The 22246-nt window shown below is 47.4% G+C and overlaps 1 protein-coding gene across 1 annotated transcript; it reads right to left on the reverse strand.

The window, feature by feature from the left end:
• Positions 1-915: 915 nt before the first annotated feature.
• On the reverse strand, positions 916-19281 carry NYX (nyctalopin). The gene is made up of 2 exons (XM_060002064.1): positions 19215-19281; positions 916-2327 (listed from the first exon to the last, which is right to left on the reverse strand). Exons 1-2 carry the CDS (start codon positions 19279-19281, stop codon positions 916-918), a joined length of 1479 nt encoding a protein of 492 aa, XP_059858047.1.
• Positions 19282-22246: the final 2965 nt, after the last annotated feature.

The raw sequence follows: 22246 nt of genomic DNA on the forward strand, positions 1-22246 counted from the left end.
ACCTTAGGTCTAAGTCCCTTTCCCATCACCCTTCTCTCCTGTCCTACCCATCTTCCTGGACCCTAGTGTCCCCAGGCTCCTGGGGGAGGGGGAGGAGGGTTGTAGTAGAAAACAAAGGGATTGGACTTTTTTTAATTTATTTTTGCCTGCATTGGGTCTTCGTTGCAGCATGCGGGCTTTCTCTAGTTGCAGCGAGCGGGGGCTACTCTTAGTTGCGGTGCGTGGGCTTCTCATTGCGGTGGGTGGCTTCTCTGGTTGCCGAGCACGGGCTCTAGGCACACGGGCTTCAGTAGTTGTGGCACGCGGGCTCAGCAGTTGTGGCTCACGGGCTCTAGAGCACAGGCTCAGTAGTTGTGGCACACAGGCTTAGTTGCTCCACAGCATGTGGGATCTTCCCGGACCAGGGCTCGAACCCGTGTCCCCTGCGTTGGCAGGCAGATTCATAACCACTGCACCACCAGGGAAGCTCCAGGGATTGGGCTTAATGGTTGCCCCACCAGGAGAATTGGCACGGTTTTTAGTACTTAGCCAATGGATTAACTCTAATTCAGGCATGCAGGCCCAGTTTCCTGGAAGATGGGGGGAAGGGATGGGAGTGGAGCCCTGTAGCCCTAGAAACTTCCAATTCCTAGTCTTCTCACCAGAAGGCACATGTTCCTTCTTGCTTCTTTTCCAATTATGCCCATGTGACAGGAGCAGAAATCCATAATCTCCCCCCTCCCACACATGGCATTTCCCAGGGTCCTCCTCTTCCCAGGGCCATCTCTGGAGGCAAACTGTTCCTTCCACCCTCCGCTGTAATTTTCACCCCCGCCCCCATCCTGTTCCCCTCTCCCCACACCAACCACCATCGAGCCCAGTTAACTAAACTCCCTTGCCTGGCAAGGCAATCTGGGCCACCCCAGGGTGGCACAGTCAGTCCATCTGGAGGACAAACACCACGTGCTGGGCCATGCTGAGCAGAAGACCAGAGCCCAGGAGAAACGGTGTCTTGTGGCCCGAGCTGCCCACCCCCCGGGAGAGAAGGCTGTCAGACAGCGAGGCGTTGACCGGCCCCTCAGTGGTATTGGCCGCCTCCGCCACCGGGGCCCTCGGGGCCAGCAGCTTGGAGAGGAGGCTGCTGAACCTGCTCACTGTGGTGGCTGCTGGCTCTGGAGACGGACCTGGACTGGACGCGGTGAAGTTCAGCTCCTCGGGGTCCACACAGAGGCCGTCGGCGGAACGCCCAAAGGCCACCTGGCGGAGGTCCAGGCCGGCCACGGAGCCCGGGGAGGCGCACGGCACGTCGGCGGCGCGCCCAAAGCTCTCCATCCAGTCCCGCAGCCACTCCAGGCGACAGTCGCAGCGCCATGGGTTGCGGAAGAGGAAGAGGCGGCCCAGGAAGAAGCCGGGCTGGAAGGCTGCCCAGGCGAGCACGGTGAGATGGTTGCCGTTGAGATGCAGGGCCAGGAGGCCCGAGAGGTTCTGGAAGGCGCCCTCTTCCACGAAGGCGATGCGGTTGCGGTCCAAGTAGAGCAGCTCGAGCTCAGCCAGCTCGGCGAACCAGGCGTGCGCCACGCGGCCCAGCGCGTTGCCGCCCAGGTTGAGCGTGCGCAGGCGGCGGAGGCCGAGGAAGGCGTCGGCCGGCAGCGCGGCCAGCAGGTTGTCGTTGAGCAGCAGATGCTCCAGGGCGCTGCAGTCGCGGAAGGCGCCGCCGTGCACGGCGCGGACGCGGTTGGCCTGCAGGCTGAGCGACCGCAGGCGGCGCAGACCCAGCAGCGAGCTGGAGGCCACGGCCTCGATGCGGCTGCGCTCCAGGTACGCATGCGTCAAGTTGGCTAGGCCGCGCAGAGCGCCGGGCACGCGGCGGAACAGGTTGTCGAAGGCGGCGAGCTCGCGCAGGGCGGGCAGCTCGGCCAGGAGGCGCTCGGGCACGCTGAAGAGGCGGCAGGCGGCCAGGTCAAGGCGCCGCAGGCGGCCGAGTGCGGCGAAGGTGCGCGCATGCAGGTAGCGCAGATCGCCGTTGTGCGCCAGGCGCAGCTCGGCCAGACGCGGCAGGCCCTTGAAGGCGCCAGGCGTGATGAAGGACAGGTTGTTGTGGCGCAGCGACAGGCGGCGCAGCGACGGCAGCGTGCCGAAGGCCCGCTCGCCCAGGAAGCGCAGGCCATTGCGGTCCAGGTCGATGGAGGCCGCCTCGCACGGGAACTCGGCCGGCACCCGCAAGAGGCCCGCGCGGTCGCAGCGCACCGAGCAGCCGCGCTCCACGCTGCTGCAGACGCAGGCGGCCGGGCAGGCGCTCGCGCAGGCGTCCTCGGCGGCCCGGGCGCTGGGCAGGCCGAGGACCACCGCTGGCGGGGGCGGGGACGGGGGAGAGGGGAGGGAGGAGAAAAGACAAAAAAGGAACAACTGTCAGCCACAGGATCGCCCCAGGTCCAATCCTACCCGTAAACGTGGCAGGATGCGGCCATCCACCAAGTTCTCAAACGTCCCGCAGAGCCCTGTCCTCCAAAGGGCCTCGTTCCGCCTCCCAGACCTTACTCAGGTTTCCCCACCCATCACGCCCTTCGCCTTTGCTCTCAAGTTCTGTTCATCAGCAAAACTCAGCTGGAATCCAGGCACCTGACCCAGTCCTAAATCCCGCTTCCCACCACCTGTATCATGGCTTGTGCTCTCCTAGACAGCGACCTAGAGGGCTTGTTGTGTCTGCATGCATAGAGGGACCTGGAGGGCATCACTGTGGCCTACGCTCTAGCCTTGTGCTGCCTAGTACCTAGCCCCCATGCACATGGGGCTGTTGAGCATTTGAAATGTGAGTAGCCTGAACTGAGGTGTGCTCGCAGTGTAAAATACACACCAGATCCCAAAGACTTAGTACCAAAAAAAGGTAAACTATCTCATCAATAATTTTTATATTGCTTACATGTTGAAACGATATTTTAGATATATTGGGTTAGCGAAAATATTAAAATCAATGTCGATAGTTTCTTTTCACCTTTTTTATTGGGCTGCTTAGAGAATTTAAACATGTGTGGCTTGCATTATATTTCTATTGGTGCTGCTCTATTCCCTCCCACCGTAAGAATTCAATTTTTGAGGGCTTCCCTGGTGGTGCAGTGGTTAAGAATCCACCTGCCAATGCAAGAGACACGGGTACGAGCCCTGGTCCGGGAAGATCCCACATGCTGTGCAGCAACTAAGCCTGTGCGCCACAACTACTGAGCCTGCAAGCCACAACTACTGAGCCTGTGTGCCACAACTGCTGAAGCCCGCGCACCCTAGACCCCGTGCTCTGCAACAAGAGAAGCCACCGCAATGAGAAGCCTGCGCATCGCAACAAAGAGTAGACCCCGCTCATCACAACTAGAGAAAGCCCGTGCGCAGCAACGAAGGCCCAGCACAGCCAAAAATAAATTAATTAAATAAATTTTTAAAAAAAATAATAATTCAATTTTTGAAAATCCCCACTGAGCAAGTTAAGGCTCATTAAGAAGGGAGAATTAGGAAACAGGTTGGGAATGAAAGTAAAGCCTATCAATCTTTTTTTTTCTTTAACAGTCACTATAATTAAGCCATAAGGACAGCATACTAAATAAACTATCGATGACCTTCTTACACATCTCAGAAATTACTTGTGGACACTGTGTGGTTAATTCCATTCACCAGTCTTCACTCTCTAGAGCCTTTTTTCCATCCTCAGGGGAAGGACTGGTGCTTATAAATTAATTTCGTTCTGAGCATTTGAATGGAGGATCAGATAAAGCCTTCCAAAGCCCTCCAGGTGGCTTGCCACCTGCAGGAAAGCAGAATGGCATGGGCTGCTTCTGTATGGTAGCCAGAAGTCCCAAGCCCCATCTTCAGTTCCATTGGAAAAGGCAGGATGGAAGAGGCACAAGTTTTATTTTCTGGCCAGGAGCAGCTGGCAGGTGGAATGTGCTCCATCTGAAATTCCTGCAGAGGAGCAAAGGTACCCAGATGTAAAACCTGACCACTGCTATTTATAATTTCTACCTGTCCTCGACAGTACTCCCAAATTCCGGCAAACACCCTGGCTACCGTGCAGTCCCTCCCACTGTGTACACGTTATGCTGCCTTGCCTATCCAAGCCCTGGTGGGAACCTGAAGGTGTGGCCACACAAGGAGTGTGTATCAATAGACGTGCTCGCTGCTGCCTCTGTAGGTTTGCTCAGCTTCCAATGTCTTTTCAGTACATCTGTTATGGACACTCATGTTTTTCTCAGTTTCTAGGAAGGGGATTCAGCCCTTTCAGACTTGGCTGGAGAACACTCAGCCCTTTGAGGAACCCTTCAGTTGTAAACTGTAGCTAGTTCAAAATTCTGATATTCCAGAGACTTAGCTTTTCCCTCTCCCTAAGAACTGTGAACTAGACACCAAGCTTCCAGCAAGGTTCTTGGACCCTGTGCTGGGCGTGGCTGTAAACGGGGCAGCTGCTGGGCGGGACAGACAGACACCCTGTTAGAGAGACAGGGCCAAGAATGTAACCTTAGCTCCAGGCATCAGCTGGACAGAGGCAGAACCTTATTCTATTAACTCTTCCAACTGGGTCAAGCAGAGGCATCAGATTTCCTTACAAATAGTCCTTCATTCTACTCTCTTCTCCTTTCTAATTAAGGGAAGTGCACTCTCAACCATATGACTCATGTTTCTGCTCCACAATAGCTAATATTGTTCCAGGCACACTGTATGGCTCAGTAAGTATTTGCAGAATTAAATAGAATTGAAGTCTTCCTCTGTAACAATCCCTGCTGGGGGATGTCATTTATTTTTAAAATTTTGTTAAGGAATTCGTGGGATTATGACAGACAGCATACAACCAATTTGCTTGCATAACGCAAGAGATCAAAGTTTGGGCTCTTTGGCTGCCAGTTTTTTTTTTTTTTAATACATGCAAGAGGGGTGGGGGTGAAGCTTTTTATTGTATATCTTTTTACCTTGTACATTTTGAGCCATGTGAGTGTATTACCTATTTCACAAAATAGATTAAAGTGGGTTTTTTTTAAACTTTAAACACTCAAGATGTCACTATTAGAGACCTATTTTCAGCCTCTGAAACTTTGATAGCCATTAGGAACAATAACTAAGTTACTGGACTATTTAGTGAAATTTAAATTAAATCAAGTAAATTCTCAGAACAGACAACCAAACTCCAGTATTGGTTTACCCAGTATGAAGACTAAGTACATGCCTAGTGAGCCAGAAAAACAGGGCACCAAAGCAAAATTTTTATTTATTTATTTATTTATTTATGCCTGTGTTGGGTCTTTGTTGCTGTGCACGGGCTTCTCATTGCGGTGGCTTCTCGTTGCGGAGCACGGGCTCTAGGCGCGCGGGCTTCAGTAGTTGTGGCACGCAGGCTCTAGAGCAGAGGCTCAGTAGTTATGGCACACCGGCTTAGTTGCTCCGCAGCACGTGGGATCTTCCCGGACCAGGGCTCGAACCCGTGACCCCTGCATTGGCAGGCGGATTCTTAACCACTGCGCCACCAGGAAAGTCCCCAAAACAAAATTTTAAAAAATAATAACATAGGGACTTCCCTGACAGTCCAGTGATTAAGACTCTGCACTTCCACTGCAGGGGGCACGAGTTCAATCCCTGGTCGGTGAACTAAGATCCCGCATGCTATGAGGTGCCGCCAATTAATTAATTAAATTAAAGAATAATAACATATTGGGGTGAGTTCTGCTTGCAATAATGGCAGAGTAGCTTGATCAGACTAACATTTCTGCTGATTGCTAGTGTCAACTCTGGAAAGATATTTTTAAAAAATCATTTGAACACAACACTGTAAATCAACTGTACTTAAATTTTTAAAAAAATCACTTGAAGGCACTGGAGAGAAACCTAAACAGGCCACCAGAGTAGATACGACCCTTAAATGAAAAGAAGCAAACTAAGTGAGAGGCACATTTAACTGGCTTTTCCTCTCAGGGCATTTTCAAGTCCACACTGCACATGGGCAGTAGAGCTCAAGCAGAAAGCAAGAGTCTTACTGGGCTGAGAAATTAGAGGTCAGAGTGTATAGCAGCAACAGTGGCTGGAAATTGAGGAGGGAAACCATAGGAAAGAGGGAGCCACAAAATTTGCACACAAGCTCTGCTTAGATCCTTGTTTGAGTCCTAAAGTGCATGTATATGGAGTGAGTCCAAGAAGCCAAGAACAGAACTCCAAAAGAACTAAACAGAGATTTCAGCAATTTCCCAGTAATGGAAAGCAGATTAAGAGTTCAGAGTCCACCTAGTTAGAAGCTCTTATAAAATACCTCGACCTTTCCATTGAAACCCCGGAGGGCCACACCTCAGGAATAAAGACCATTTCCCAGGGCAAAGGGTAAAACGGAACTAGGCCTTCCCTAACAAAGACTGAAACCAAGCTTCCCCTGTATCAAGGGGATCTGCCAGTAGTTTAGCTGAAGGCCAGAAGGAAATTCAACACTCTTCAAAGGAAGATAAGAGGATCTAGAGTTTCTATAACCACAATATCTGCTATACAATCAAATAATAGTAGATATGTGAAGAAGAAGCAAAACACGACATTGCTCAAGAGGAAAACAAATAGTTAACAGGAGTAGACACAGTGACAGCCCAGATGTTAGAATTACAAAACAAGGATTTATTATAATTATGTTTAGGAATTTATAGGAAAAGATGGATATAATGCATGAGGGCGTGGGGAATGTGAATTTTAGAAGTATGGGTCAATTAAAAAAAAAAGGTATGGAAACTGTGAATATGAACCAAGTAGAAATCTTAGTACTGAAATAATACCATATCTGAAATTTTTTTAAAAAATCATTGAATAAGAAAAACAGCAGACTAGACACAACGGAATAAATATTCATGAATTTGAAAGAAGTCAATAGAAATTACCCAAAATGAAGCTCAGGGAGAAAAAAGATTGGAAAAAATATGATCAGAGCTTCAATAACCTATGGGACAATATCAACCAATTAGACACATGCATGTATTTGGAGCCCCAGAGGAGAAAAGAGACTATGGCAAAAAAATAATTGAAGACAATTTCCAAAATTTGATTAAAAACACAAAGCTCAGCAAACCCCAACTAATATCACACATGCGCACACACACACGTATTATCTAGGCACATCACAGTCAAACTGCTGAAAACTAAAGTAGAAAGAAAATTCTTTAAGGCATCCAAAGAAAAAAGACACATTACATAGAGTAAACGTCAATTAAAAAGTGATGACTGGGGCTTCCCTGGTGGCGCAGTGGTTGAGAGTCCGCCTGCTGATGCAGGGGACACGGGTTCGTGCCCCGGTCCGGGAAGATCCCACATGCCGTGGAGCGGCTGGGCCCGCGAGCCATGGCCTCTGAGCCTGTGCGTCCGGAGCCTGTGCTCCGCAACGGGAGAGGCCACAACAGTGAGAGGCCCGCGTACCGCAAAAAAAAAAAAAAAAAGTGATGACTGATTTCGTACCAGAAACAGTGGAGGGCATAAGACAATAGAATTATGTCTTATAAGCTGCTGAAACAAAAGCAAAATCTGGCAACCCAGAATTCTATATCCAATGGAAATATCTTCAGAAATGAAGTACAGTAGAGATGCTTTCAGGTTAACAAAATCTGAGAAAATGCATCTCCACCCGATCTTCTGCACAACAAGAGATGAAGACATTGTTTAGCTTGAAGGAAAATGACACTAGATGAAAGTCAGATCTACAGGAAGGAATGAAGAGCAACGGAAATGGCAAATATGCCACTAAATATAAAAGACCTTAATTACTTAACAGACAAGTGACTGTTGAAAGCAAAAATAACAATGTGTTGTGGAATTTATAACATATGTAAATGAAAAATATGACAATAGCATAAAGAATGAGAAGAAGGGTAAACTAAATTGTACTCATAAGGATCTCGTGTTACACATGAAACTGTATAAGACTAATTCAAAGTAGACCACGATACAGACTTGATGTAAGGGATATGCACCACCAGCATAACTGCGTGGGCCACAGAAACCATGCCGCAAGCCCATCTGGGTGCTGACTGCCTCTTGATGCGTTTAAGAATGGGCATTGCAGCGGTGGTGTGGATCTTGTCAATTAAGTGAAGAATGGGGAAGCAAAGGCTTTTCCCCAAACCTTTAAGGTGGGTTTTTGTTTGGGGTGGGTTCCCCTCACCCCGGATTTTTACTTTTAAATCTTAAATGATATACTGCAGGCCTCAGGCATGACAGACAATGAGCAGGTGAAGAACCAATGGGAAAGTGTTCAAAAACTCCTGTGTTAGCTAACAGGCTTCTGAATGTATCGCTCTGGTCCACAGAGAAGGCTGGGAAAGGTAGCAAGGAGATGCTGCATCAGCTACTGCAGCCTTCAAACAAAGTTGGTGTCTCTTTGGACTTTAAAATTGTTCCTATGTAGCTTATTTTATTTTTGTTTAATCAAATACACAAGAGGGTTTTTCCATGGGGGAAAAAAAGTAGACCATGATAAATTAAAGGTGCATATTGCAATCCCTAGAAAATAAAAAAGAATCTCAACCCCTACCTCACAGCATACACAAAAACTCATTTTAGATGGACCAAAGACCTAAATGTAAAAGCTAAAACTATAAAGCTTCTTGAAGATAACACAGGAGAATATCTTTGTGACCTAGCAGTAGGCAAAGATTTCTTAGGGGAAAAAAAAAGCATTACCATAAAGGAAAAAAGTAATAAATTAGATTCATCAAAATTTTAAAGTTCTCATCTTTGAAAGACACTTGAGAGAATGAAAAAACAAGCCACAGACTGTGAGAAAATATCTGTATATTTTCTCTGTATATATCTCATAAATGACTTGTATTCAAAATGTATAAAGAACTCTCAAAACTCAATAATAAGAAAACAGGCAACAAATTATAAATAATTTTTTTAAAAAATTATAAATAATTTATTAAATAATAATATTCAAATAATATAATTTTATAAATAAACTTATTTGATAATATTATTAAATAATAAACTATAAATAAATAAATCACCCAATTAATAAATGGGCAAAATATTAGAAGAAACACTTTACCAAAAAAGATATACAGGAGACAAATAAACACATGAAAAGATGGTCAACATTATTAGTTGTTAGGGAAATGCAAATTAAAATAGTCACCTATTAGAATGACTAAAATTAGAAAGACTGACCACACCAAGTGTTGGAGAGCATATAGAATAACTGGAACTCTCTTACACTGCTGGTAGGAATGTCAAATGGTGCAACCATGTTGGAAACAATGTGGCAGTTTCTTTAAAAGTTAATCATACACCTGCCTTATGATTGACCCATTCTACTTGTAGGGAAATAAAAGCACACGTCCATACAAAAGGCTTGGGCATGAATGTTCACAGCAGCTTTATTCAGAATAACCCAAAACTGGAAATAACACCAACACCCATCAAGAGTTCAATGGGGGGACTTCCCTGGTGGCACAGTGGTTAACAATCTGCCTGCCAATGCAGAAGACACAGGTTCAATCCATGGTCCGGGAAGATCCCACATGCCGTGGAGCAACTAAGCCCGTGAGCCACAACTACTGAGCCTGCACTCTAGAGCCCGTGAGCCACAACTACTGAAGCCCGAACGCCTAGAGCCCGTGCTCCACAACAAGAGAAGCCACCGCAATGAGAAGCCCGCGCACCGCAACGAAGAGTAGCCCCCGCTCGCCGCAACTAGAGAAAGCCCGCGCACAGCAACAAAGACCCAACACAGCCATAAATAAATAAATAAATAAATGTATGTATAAATAAATAAATAAATAGGAGATGGATCTATTTGTATAACATGGAAAGACTTCTAAGATATATTTTTTTAAAAAAGAGTTGAATGGGTAAACAAATTATGATATATGCATACAATGGATACATATAACATGGATGACTCTCAAGATAATTCTGGTGAATGAAAGAAGCCAGACAAAAAAGAGCACATACTGTATGATTCCATTTACAAAAAATTCTAGAAACTGCAAATTAGTCTATAGTAACAGAAAGATCAGTGGTTGCCTGGGGATGGATGGGGGGGCAGGGAGGGGCAGAAGGGAAGGATTATAAAGGGGCATGAACTTTGGGGGTGATGGATGTGGGATATGTTCATTATCTCAATTGTGCTGATGGTTTCATGAGGGAACACTTTAAATATGCTTAATTTGTTATATGCCAATTATATCTCAATAAAGCTATTTTTTTAAAAAGATACCATTTGTGTGTGTGCCTGTATGTGTGTATGTCTTGTATACAGAATATAAAAACTACTCCTACAAATGAAGAATAATGAAAAGACAAACTAAATAAAAATGAGCAGAAGACCTGAACACTTTACGAAAGAATATATTAAGTAGCCATTAAGCACAAGAGAAGGTGCTTTACATAATTAGCCATTTGGGAAGTGCAAATTAAAACTACAGTGAGATTTCCCTACACACTCACTAGAATGGCTGACAACCCTACATACTGGTGAGGATATAGAACAACGGGATTCTCTTACATTGTTGATGTGAGTGGAAAATAGTTCAATAACTTGGGGAAACTTTGACAGTATCTATTAAAGCTAAACATATGACTATGATTCAGCAATTCCATTCCTAGGTATTTACCCAAGAGAAATGAAAAAAAAATGTCCACATGAAGACTGTACAAGAAAGTTCACTGTGGCTTATTCAGAATAGACCAAAACAGGAAATTACTCAACAGCAGAGAAATAAATTACAATATAGCCATACAGTAGAATACCACTCAGCAATAAAAAGGAACAAACTATTGACACAACAGAAACATTACAGTGAGCAAAAGAGAGCTGACACATGAGTACATACTATACGATTACATGTACATGCAGTCCCAGAACAGAGCTGCTGGAAGTGGCTCTGGGAGCTCAACAGAACATGGCCTGCAGACGTATTCCACCCCCAAAGACAGCAAATATGCACAGGGCAGAGTTTGGGAAGTATGGTACCATATGTTGTCCAGGTGATATAAGCATGTCTAATGCTATTCAAATTAACCACAGTTTATGGGTTTCTTTTGCTCTTATAACAACCAACTTTTAATAAGTATTTGCTCGGGCCAAAGCTTGCTCTATATATTATTCCGTTTAATGACAACCCTGCAATGTAAGTATTCTTCTCTTCTACTCACAAAAAGAGGAAACTCAGGTTCAGGGTGGTTAAACACCATCAACCTTTGATTTCTGTCTTTCCACTGTACTGTACTATCCCCCACCCCCCAACCCTAGCCTTTCTGAGCTTCTGTTTCTTTAACTGTGAACTGAAGAGCCTGCACTTCCTGACCTTGGAGGGCCCTTCTGGCTCTCATTTTCCACAGTTGGACAGCAGCTGTTGCCAAGCACCACGTCTAAGAAAAAATACCCCACTCAAAACCCCATATTTCTCTGCAGCCTCCTCCAAGCCACAGCTGTTTGGACTGCAGGTGAACATTTTCGGGTTTTTTTTGCGGTACGCCGGCCTCTCACTGTTGTGGCCTCTCCTGTTGCGGAGCGCAGGCTCCGGACGCGCAGGCCCAGCGGCCATAGCTCACGGGCCCAGCCGCTCCGCGGCATGTGGGATCTTCCCGGACCGGGGCACGAACCCGTGTCCCCTGCATCGGCAGGCAGACTCTCAACCACTGCGCCACCAGAGAAGCCCAGGTGAACCTTTGACCTAAGCAGAGCCAATCAGATTCATTCCTTCCCTGTGAACATGGAACAGGCAGCGAGATCATGTGAGCACCAACTGCTATATAGCATTGGGGCTGGGGTTTGTACCAAAGCCATGTACAGGTCAAAGTCATCAGGGAGTGGGAGCCAAAGGCAAGGTAAGGAAACTGGTGTGCAGAGAGAGGAGTAGATTGGCCATGAGAATCACAGAAAAGGAGATAAGGGACAGTGGAAAGCTCCCTTTAGTTCCCATAAGGCCCTGCTATAGCTATTTCTGTGACATTTCCCTGCTTCCATTTCAGAAACCCACTCAAAACATCTGGGCAGACCAGTGGATTTCTGTTCCTTGCAACCAAACCACCTCTGCTTGTAGTGGACATTTGATGCCTTTTCCGGCTACCCAGCTCCTTTTAAGTAGTGTTCATACATTTAGGGAATTTCCTACATTGTAAGTCCTGCCTCCTCAACACAGAAGCCAGAAACTCTCTTTTCTCAACTTCCCTTGCAGTTAGGGCCCAGGCATGTGACCTAGCTTTGCCTGTCAGAAGTAGGCGTCAGGCAGAAACCATTTTCTGGCCAGGATGGTGGCAGAGGGCATCTGGCTTCCAGGCTCCCATGGTGGAATTTCAGGCACCCAGCACCCAGCAGGATGCCTGTGAACGGTCAGGTGTGTCCGCCAGTGGTGGTGGCCATGGGGTCTTTCCTGGAACTGCCCCACTACCTGATTTAGGCATTGCTCCAGGCAGTGGACCTCCAACCAGGAAGCCTGGGAACACCTAGCACCCCTGAATAAACCCTTTCTCGTCTTCAGTGACCTGGAGCGGGTTCTATGGCTTTGCAGTGAGATTCCTGAGCAACGTCCTAAGTAAGACAGGTTCCCGTAATCCCTTGGGTACCATCTCCTCCTTCTGGCCCCTCCCCCTTTCCCTGAGAACCTCATGAACTCCTCACCTTGAAAGAGAAAACGACTCAAATTCGAGACCAGGCAGCACCCCCTCAACCAAAAGGAAGCTCTTTGCCATTCATTGGCAGGAAATATAGAAAATGGAATCAAAAATTGTTTAGGCCATCCCCAATTTTTCCAAATTCAAATGAAAAGCGGCCTCTCCTGGAATCAGAAGGGATCATTCCAAAGACAAATTTCTTTGGCTGTCCAGAGCTGAGTTCCGTGGGAATCCCTTGGCCAAGAAAACATTTACCAATTAAAATAAAGATCCCAGGTTGTGAGAAGAGGAAGTCAAACTCATTGGCAGTTCCTTAGCAATTTATTTTCTCCCATCAGAATTTTTGGGAAGGCTCCATGTGGAAATCTGAAAAGGCTTCAGTGCTTTTATTCCCAGCCTGAGGTAGGGAGGGGAAGATGAGAAATTCAGCAGGACGGGCCTCAGCTCAGCCTGCCTCTGTCATAGCTCCAGGATTCACATGTGGGGCATTCCAGAGCATTTGGTCTGGAAACACTCCTCCTGAGGGTGCGGCCTCTCACACATCTCTCGTAAACTCTGATGACACTGCCTTTTCCCCCCTGCTCTCTCATACTGCTTTTTTTTTTTGTTTTTTTTTTCTTTTGTTTCTCAGTTTCCTCATCTGTAATAGGTGGACAATTATGAGGAACAAATGACTTGTAATACTTGAAACAGCTGTGAAAGCATTGGGCCAAGCTAACAGCAGATTCCATGAGCCACTGTTGTCACAAGATTAAATCTCACCAAGGGACCAGTACTTCAAGGACCATGTGAATATCTGCCCCAGAGTGGAAAGCAAAATACCAGGTGTCAGAATACTGAAGTTATTACTACAAGTAAACTACAAAGGAAGAATCTAGAATGGTTCTCTACCTGGGCTGCACATTAGAATCACCTAAGGAGCTTTTAACCAACTCACAACTCACCAGACAGATTACATCAGAATCTTCAGGTTTGGAAGCAGGCATCGGTACTCTAAAAAGTTCCACAGGGAATTCCAATATATAGCCCAAGTCAGAAACCAAGGGTCGGGCTTCCCTGGTGGTGCAGTGGTTAAGAATCCGCCTGCCAACGCAGGGGACACAGGTTCAAGCCCTGCTCCCGGAAGATCCCACATGATTCAGAGCAACTAAGCCCATGCGCCACAACTACTGAGCCTGAACTCTAGAGCCCATGAGCCACAGCTACTGAGCCCCTGTGCCACAACTAGTGAGGCCCGTGTGCCTAGAGCCCGTGCTCCACAACAAGAGAAGCCACTGCAATGAGAAGCCTGCGCCCCAAAACAAAGAGTAGCCCCCGCTCACCACAACTAGAGAAAGCCTGTGCGCAGCAATGAAGACCCAACACAGCCAAAAATAAAAGAAATAAAGAAAATCCAATCCCCCAAAAAAAACAGGGGTCTAGGTGGACCAACTTTACAAAGATGGGATTCGTCTGTGTGGTATCAAACACTACAGGGTGTAACATAGTTATTGCATGCCCCAGCAATTCCACTTCTAGGTGAAAGTGGGTGTTCTAACAAATACTTGTACGCAAGCGTCCATAAGGCACTATTCACAATAGCCCAAAGATGGAAGCAACAGATGTTCAACAACAGGTAAATGGATAAACAAAACATGGTCTAGCTACACGGTGGAATATTAATCTGCCGTAAAAAGGAATGAAGTACTGACACATGCTACAACGTGGCTGAACCTCAAAAACATTATGCTAGGGGAAAGCAGCCAGACACACAAGGCCACATATGATTCCACTTATATGATGTATCCAGAATAGGCAAATCATGGAGAAAGAAAGTGGATTAGTGGTTGCCTGGGGCTGACGGAAAGAATAGAGTAGTGACTGCTTAATAGGTACCGGGTTTCCTTTTGGGATGTGAAAATGTCTTGGAACGAGATAGAGGGGATCTATGCACAACATTGTGAATATACTAAATGCCACCGAATTGTACGCTTTAAACTGGTTAATGGTTAATCTTTTGTTATGTGAATTTTACTTCAAACAACAACAAAAAAGGTACAAGGTGTCCCTGAATTGGGGCAAATACCAGAAATGGGTCCCTGCCTTTGTATTCTGGTCCAGTATACTGGCCAGCCCCCGAGCTGCAGGGAGGCAGGCGGCGATGGCCGGGCTCGGATGCCCGCACAATGATGTCTTTTTTTTAATTATATTTTTTTTGGAATGATGTCTTAATGCAGACCAGCTGAGGGATTTCTCCGTAGGTCCACAGCGTTTCCAGTATATGCTTTTGCCCCTTGAGGTTTGCTAGGAAAAGAGTTACTCATGGAGTTTCCAACCACAGGCTGAGTTTGAAGTGTTTCTTCATCCTCATTGTTTTCAAAGAACTTGTGCCTCACGAAGCCAAAATAGCAAGGGAAAATGTGGTCCATTTTCTGATTTCAGCAAAATCTCTTCAGCCACTTTGGCTCTACAAGTCATTCCCCTCCCACCCTCAGTAAATGCTATCCCAATTACTCCTCAGACCAAGCCCCAGTGCTGGATTTTCAGAACCAAATGGGCTAAGGGAAGCAGAAATGCAGTGAGGGAGACCATTCCATGGCCTCTCATCTCACAGTGATCCCAGAACTTGCTTCTCACATCATGCAGGTATCTTCTGTGACAGAAAAGAAAGGCTCATGGACTCACACTGCAGCGTTGCTGGCCAATGTGAATCATGGTGGCGGGGGTGGAGAAATCAGTTGGTCTTCAGAGGGGTGGTCTGCTGACGGCCTCGCAGCCCCTGTGGATCTCGAGGTGGAGAGCTGTCCCATCTGAGGAGGAGAACACTAGGCCCCAGAAAGTCCTCCAGGTCTAAATACAACTGCTCCAAACTGGAAACAACTTAAGTGCTCAACGATAGAGTAATGGATAAACAAACCAGTACACCCAGGCAAGGGAAAACTACTTGGCAATCAAAAGGAAGGAGCGACTTATCTATGTAATGACGTTGATGAAACTCACCCACATACTGCCCAGCTCTCCACAGTGCCTGGCTCTCAATAACGAGGGATTTGTTCTCTTTGGGGTGCAGCTGCTCTCTCCCTACAACCTTCCTTTTTTTCTTTAAAGTCAAGTTGATTCAGGTATAATTTACTTACGATAAAACATATCCATTTTAAGTGTACGTAGTTCAGAAAGTATAACAAACATATACACCCACATAACCCCCACCCCAATCACAATTTAGAATATTCCTACTACCCAGAAAGTTTCCTCAGGCACCTTTTTTTTTTTTTTTTTTTGCGGTACGCGGGCCTCTCACTGCTGTGGCCTCTCCCGTTGCGGAGCACAGGCTCCGGACGCGCAGGCTCAGCGGCCATGGCTCACGGGCGCAGCCGCTCCGCGGCACGTGGGATCTTCCCCGGACCGGGGCACGAACCCGCGTCCCCTGCATCGGCAGGCGGACTCTCAACCACTGCGCCACCAGGGAAGCCCTCTCAGGCCCCTTTGACAGCAGTCCCCTCCCCATCCTCTGCTCCAGGATACAGTTTCCGAAGTATAGTCTTGCCTGTTCTAGAACTTCATGTAAATGAAATAAAACGGTTTTTTCAGTCAACATTGTGTTTGTGAGATTCATCAATGTTGCTCCGAAGATCAGCTGATTCCTTATTATTGCTGAGCAGTGTTCCGTCGTATGGCTGTACCGCCATTTGCGTATTCAGTCACCTGCTGATGGACATTTGGATTGCTTCCAGTTTTCACCTATCGTGACGAAAGCTGACTAAAGTGACTAAAGTCACCTATAGTGACTGAGGACTTGGGCGCAAGTCTTTTTGTGGACATGTGTTTTCATTTCCCATTTATCTAGGAGTGGGATTGCTGGCTCATATGGTAAATATATGTTGACCGACTCAAGAAACTGCTAAACAGTTCTCCACGGGGGCCGTGCCGTTTTGCATTCCCACCAGCCGGGGAGTCCCAGTCGCTTCACATCCTCACCAACAACTGCTATGGTCTTTTTGACTAGCCATCCTAGTGGGTGTGAGGTGGCATCTCATTGTGCGTTGGATTTGCATTCCTCCAATGACTACTGATGTGGAGCATCTTTTCATATGCTTATTAGCATTTTGCATATCTTCCTTGATGAAACAGCTACTCAAAAATGTTTGCCAATTTTTAAAAATTGGGTTGTCTTATGATTGGATTTGAAGAGTTTTATATATATATATATTTTTTTTTTTTTTAATGCAAGACCTTTATCAAGTATTGTCATGGTTCTAATCTGGACAGCTTCACCCATTCAACAAGCAAACCCTTATTAAGAACTGACAGTAAAAAAAAAAAAAAAGAACTTACAGTAAGACTCTAGAGACAGGAGGCAAATAAGCCCCAAACCCTGGCCCTCATTAAAGACTCATGGTTTAGAGCAAGCCGAGGGTGAAGACCCCTGTAAAGCAAGACAAGGAAGTGGGATATTGTGGACAGCAGGAAGACCCTGAAGGGGTTGCCATGGGGGAGGGGGGAGAGGAGAGGCATTTCCAGGAGACTCTCCTGTGGAGAATTTCTGTTTCAGTTTTGCCCTAGATTTACCCTGCTACGAGCCACCTCTGATTCCACCATGATCTTGTTTTGTCAGGCTGATTCAGTCATTTTTCTCTAGCTGGGGTGATAGAGTCCTATCCCTGCCTGCTTCTCGGGAACACGTTGTCTGCAATCCTTGTGACTTGTAGTCAGAGTAATATTGTCTGTGCTGCTGAGTGCATTTTAAATGAAAGCGCCAGGGGATGTGGAGATGGTCATTAATTTTAAGTGCATCTATTGTTAGCAAATGATGTCACCGCTCAGCTCTCCAATTTGTCACAAGAAGCCTGTCTGTATTTCGGGTCTCTGCAGCAGGGACAGTTCCTGTTTGGCAGCATGCAGGCTATGAATACTGTCTGCTTTCTGTGAGGAACGGGAGAGCTTTGGGTACAGAATTAAAATAATGTTGGCTCTTCGAAGCAAACATTCTGTCCCAATGAGTCAATCAAACTTCATATCCTTTCTAGGTAGGAGAAATGGCAAGGAGCTGACTGTTTGTAATTATATAAATGTCAACCTCTATCCTTTGGAGACTCCTGCAGCTAGGAAGTCATGTCCTATTTATCCATACTGTTCCCTGAGCCTTGTTCCAATTTTTTTTTGCTCATTTACTTATTGAGTCGGCCATTAAAGAATGTAAGTTTCTCAAGGACAAAGGGTATGCAATTATCTCTCTCATGATATCCCTAGAGTGTACTGAAGGTACAGTGTGTACCTGTTGATTCCTTGAATACAGCAAGTTCTACTTTTTGAAAAGGTGGAATTAAAAGAATAAGAAAATTCTATTACTACCGTTCTTAGACTTATCTGGTAACATTTTCTCTGCCAGCATGGCATAGAGAGGTCTATTATGTGGGTCGTTATAACCTCAAATAATTATACATTCACCTGAGGGTCAGAAGAACAGAGTCTGTGTAAATTGCTTACTGCAGAACTTAACAAGGGATTTTTCCTTGGGCTATCTCTGTTGGGTTGGAACACCTGGAGCTGTAGAGGTGTGGAAAAAAATTGGGGATGAGTCTTCTTGTTATATGAAAACCCATATAACAATAGGACCAAAAAACTTGGAAAAAATTCCTAAACGTCCATAGTTACATAATTCCAACATGATATTTTTCATGTCGTCTTCCTCCTTTAGGAAGATGATTTCTTTAAGGGATTTTTTTTTTACATCTTTATTGGAGTATAATTGCTTTACAATGGTGTGTTAGTTTCTGCTTTATAACAAAGTGAATCAGTTATACATATACATATGTTCCCGTATCTCTTGAGCTTAAAATAATGTGATTAGAAAACCACTATAGTTTTTGGTAATTACATCAATGAATTCATATCTGAAATTAGAATAAGAAAACCACCAAGAGTTTATTTCATATATTTGGCTCGGGAGTTTTGTTTTTAAAACAAACAAAAGCACCACCCCGCCGCCCCGACCTGCTGTTTTCTTTAACTCTCTGTACCCTCCCCCATGATCGCACATTCAGTGAAACCTAATCAGAAGTATTGGTGTCCAGGTACAGCTTTCATGGAAGCCACCTGAAGCCCACACTTCTTGGGTAGAAGCCCTGTGGTTTCCACGCATGTTCTAGCATCTTCTACTGACTTCCCAACCCCCACACCCACTGGCAGGTGTCTGCTAGGGGACGGAAGGAGGGGGCCTTGGAACTCACCATGCAGCAGCAGGAACAGCATCCCGCAGCTTTTCACGCACCTGGTGGCTTAAAACCACCCAGCTGTGGAATCCCTACCTAAGGGGAGAGAGCACAGGTCACCGGGTGCCCAGGAGGGGTCCCTTGACAACCAGGTCCCTCAGGCCCCTCTCTATACCTCCACTTCCTCCTGAATGCCCTGCCTTTCCCCCTTCTTCTCTGCACGCATTTCTCCCCATCACCTTGGTGCTGGGTTAAGAAAAACCAGTGACAACAGCCAATCAGGTGCTCCCCCCAAACTGACAGCTTGGATGTGTTTGGAAACCCTTCGTCAGCAGCAACTCACACGGACTCACTGACAACCCAGCAAGGAAATGGACAGAGAGGAAACCTCTGCAGAGAAGCATTAGTGAATAGTCCCCAAATGTTGCTTACCATCCTGGGGCTCTGCCTGATAGCGCTCCTCCTCCAAGGTGCCCTTCGGCTCCCCCAGCCCATCCATCTCCCAAGTCAAGCAGCCACAGATGCTAAAAATGATTCGACAGAGAAGGAAAGTGGGGGCAGGGAGGACGGTGAGCCGGGGCAGAGGAGAAATAGTTGCTTATGCAGGTTTGAGTGTGCCTATTTTTCTTTCTCCAGATTTAATGGCAGGAAAATCCTGTATCAGATGAGGATTAACAGAGATGAGAGAACGTGTCTGCCTTTCGAATCACCAAAGCCAGTGACAGATTTTGCTGACACACCAATCAGCTTTATCCCCAGGCCTCAGCTTCTCCATCTGCCTGGCCCCTTTCTCTCCTTAAACCTTCCGCAGACCCCGCCTCCTGCCCTGACCCCAGCCCCAAGCAATTTGCAGCCAGAAATTGGCTTCCTGCCAAATAGCATTATCTGCATTTTCAACAAGGACCTGTCATATCACTCGGAGAGGTGGGGAAGGGACAGAACAGCTTAAAATGATGATGTTTTCCCGAAATGCAGGCTGCCGCTTTCCTTTCTCTGTGGAGTGGTTGAAGGCGGATGATCCAAAAACAGACTGGAGATGGCTTTTCACTATCGCGAGGCTCAGAGTCCCGGCTTTGGGGTCAAGGCCATGCTTGCCACCCCGTAAGGCAGCAGGTCCGTGGGCCATTTTCAGAAGCTGGCTGAGATTTCTCAAACCCATCAGGACTCAGAGTGTGGCCTCAGACCAGCAGCAGCATCTGGGAGCTGGTTAGGAATGGGGATGTCTCAGCACCCCTACCCCAACCCGAGACCCCTGGAATCAGCATCTGCATTTTAACAAGACTCCTATGCTCCCTAAAGTGGAAAGCCCTGGTTTAGGGGAGTGATGAAGGGGGTCTGCTCAAGGTGGTGGCAGCAGTTCGGCTGCCCTCACATTCTTCTGGGCCCAGCAGTTCCACCGGGCCTGGCTGTAGGGTCTGGTCCTCAGCTCTGCTTGAGCAAGCTCCCAGGTATCCATGGCAACCTGCTACATCCTGGCTGTCACGGCCTCGGTGTGCCGGTGCTGATGGGCCAGGAGTCCCATCCCACAAAGAGGTCTCGGGGTGTGAAGCTAAGCATCTGAGGCTGCTGTGCCCTGGGGAATTTTTGTTTTCTTCCATTTGGGTCTTGAAAGCCAAAATACGGCTGAACTTGTCATAACCTCTGCTGGGAAGGAAGCCATACTGGGGATGGGGTGCGGATGTGGGCGAAGGGAGCCCCCCAAATGAAGTCCCCAGGGGTGGGCTCGCCCTGCCCAGGTGAGAACGGTAGGCAGCTCTCTCCCCTTGTGACCGCTCGTGTTGGGGGCAGCCTTGCAGCCTTCATTCCAAACCTTGGCCCCATGAAGCCTCTGCAGCAGGCCACAGACTGAAACGTGGCTGTGAGAGCAGCCTGTCGGCACCTACAACCCTGGGCTGTGCTTACTGGGTCCACCTTGCCTTCAGTCTTCTGCAGGCTAGTGGGCCTGGGGCTCTAAACCAAGGCTCTCCCTCAGGAAGACCGCCTCTGCCTGTGAAATCAGACATTTCTCCCGAGTGGGAAGTAAGGAGCAATGAGAAGCCTGTCGGGGGAGAGACGAAGGGCCCATTCACTGGGCCAGCTAGTCACACTGACAGCAACTGGGGAACAAGCAGCCTCGTCATCAAAACCTAGTTCCCAAGGGGAAAAAAAGCAAGGAGGGAGGGATTGTCACAGGAAGTGCAATTGACTGTCATGCCCCCAAGGAGAAACTTCAGACTGGACCCTGTTATCCAGAGAGCAAGACAGCAGGCCCCCAGCCACTCGGGGGCTGCCGGGGCAGTTAGCACCAGTGCTGGCTCTCTGTCTCCATGTAGCTGGTGGCTGATTAGACGGGCAGGAAAAGGGAGGAGGGGTAAGCTAAGTGAGCCCGTGATATAGAGGCAGCCCAGGACGCCAGGCTTTGCCTTTGCAGGTGGCCTTCTAGAAAAGCTTCCATCAGCAGTGTGGGGGGCGGGGAGGGAGGGACCCCTAGTGTTTCTTTGTAATTCCTGCTGCACTGGTTTGGCGGCAGCAAGCAGGGACTCAGCACGGGGCCTCTAATGATAGGAAAAGACAAAATTCCTTCTCGGGTTCAGGGGTTCAGACTTCGGCGGCCTCCGATGGGCACCCTCAGGAAGGATTTGGATACTAAACCAGATTCTTTGCATTCCTCTGCTCCCGACTCCTGCTGGCACACATGTACACACACACCACAGGGAAACATGACCATTCCGCAGGGCCAGCGCTCGAGGGCATGTTCAGCCTGGCACCGAGTTAAACAAAGCAAAGTGCCCTGTTTCCATTTGATACGAGGCAGGAGGATGAGGTAAACTCCAGCAGAGCCTGGGAAGGAAGTCAGCGATCGCGTCATTCCACTCTTTTATTTACTGGTGACGAAGCCCCGGCCCAACTGCAACATGAAATGTACTTATGCTTAGTTCAGATTCCCCCAGAGGCAGGTCCTGGGACAATGATACGAATGGAAGTACTTGATTTGTGAAGCAATTGCGGAAGCACCAGCAGGAGAGCGAGGAAGGTAGAAATCAATGGTGTTATCAAACAAGTTGGTGCTGTGACCAAGCAGAGCCTAATCCCTTGGCAAGCTCTTCGAGACAGAGCACACGTCTCAGAATTCTCTATCCTGCAGGGCAGGGAGCTGGGGCACTTATCCACCAACTCCCGCCCTTGGTAGAGGCTGCTCCAGAGGAGATGAGGGGTCGTTCCTTCTCCAGCAGCCTCTGGCTGGCAGGCAAAATGAGGCCGACGCACCAATTCCTAAAGAAAACTTCTTTCCAGGCTCATCTCTTACAGCAAATCAGGGCGGCTGGGAGAGTAGCTAAGCTTCCCCAACTTGGAATTGGTAAGGAAATGCTGATTACCAAGGAGGCAATGGTGCGGGGAGGGGTGTCGGGACTCTTGCCCTATGCAGAGTTGCCCTGGGATGGGCTGCAGGGTCTCATCCTGCTCTGATGGGTGAGGCTGCCCCT

The sequence above is a fragment of the Delphinus delphis genome, chromosome X (assembly GCF_949987515.2).
Source record: "Delphinus delphis chromosome X, mDelDel1.2, whole genome shotgun sequence".
Taxonomy (NCBI): domain Eukaryota; kingdom Metazoa; phylum Chordata; class Mammalia; order Artiodactyla; family Delphinidae; genus Delphinus; species Delphinus delphis.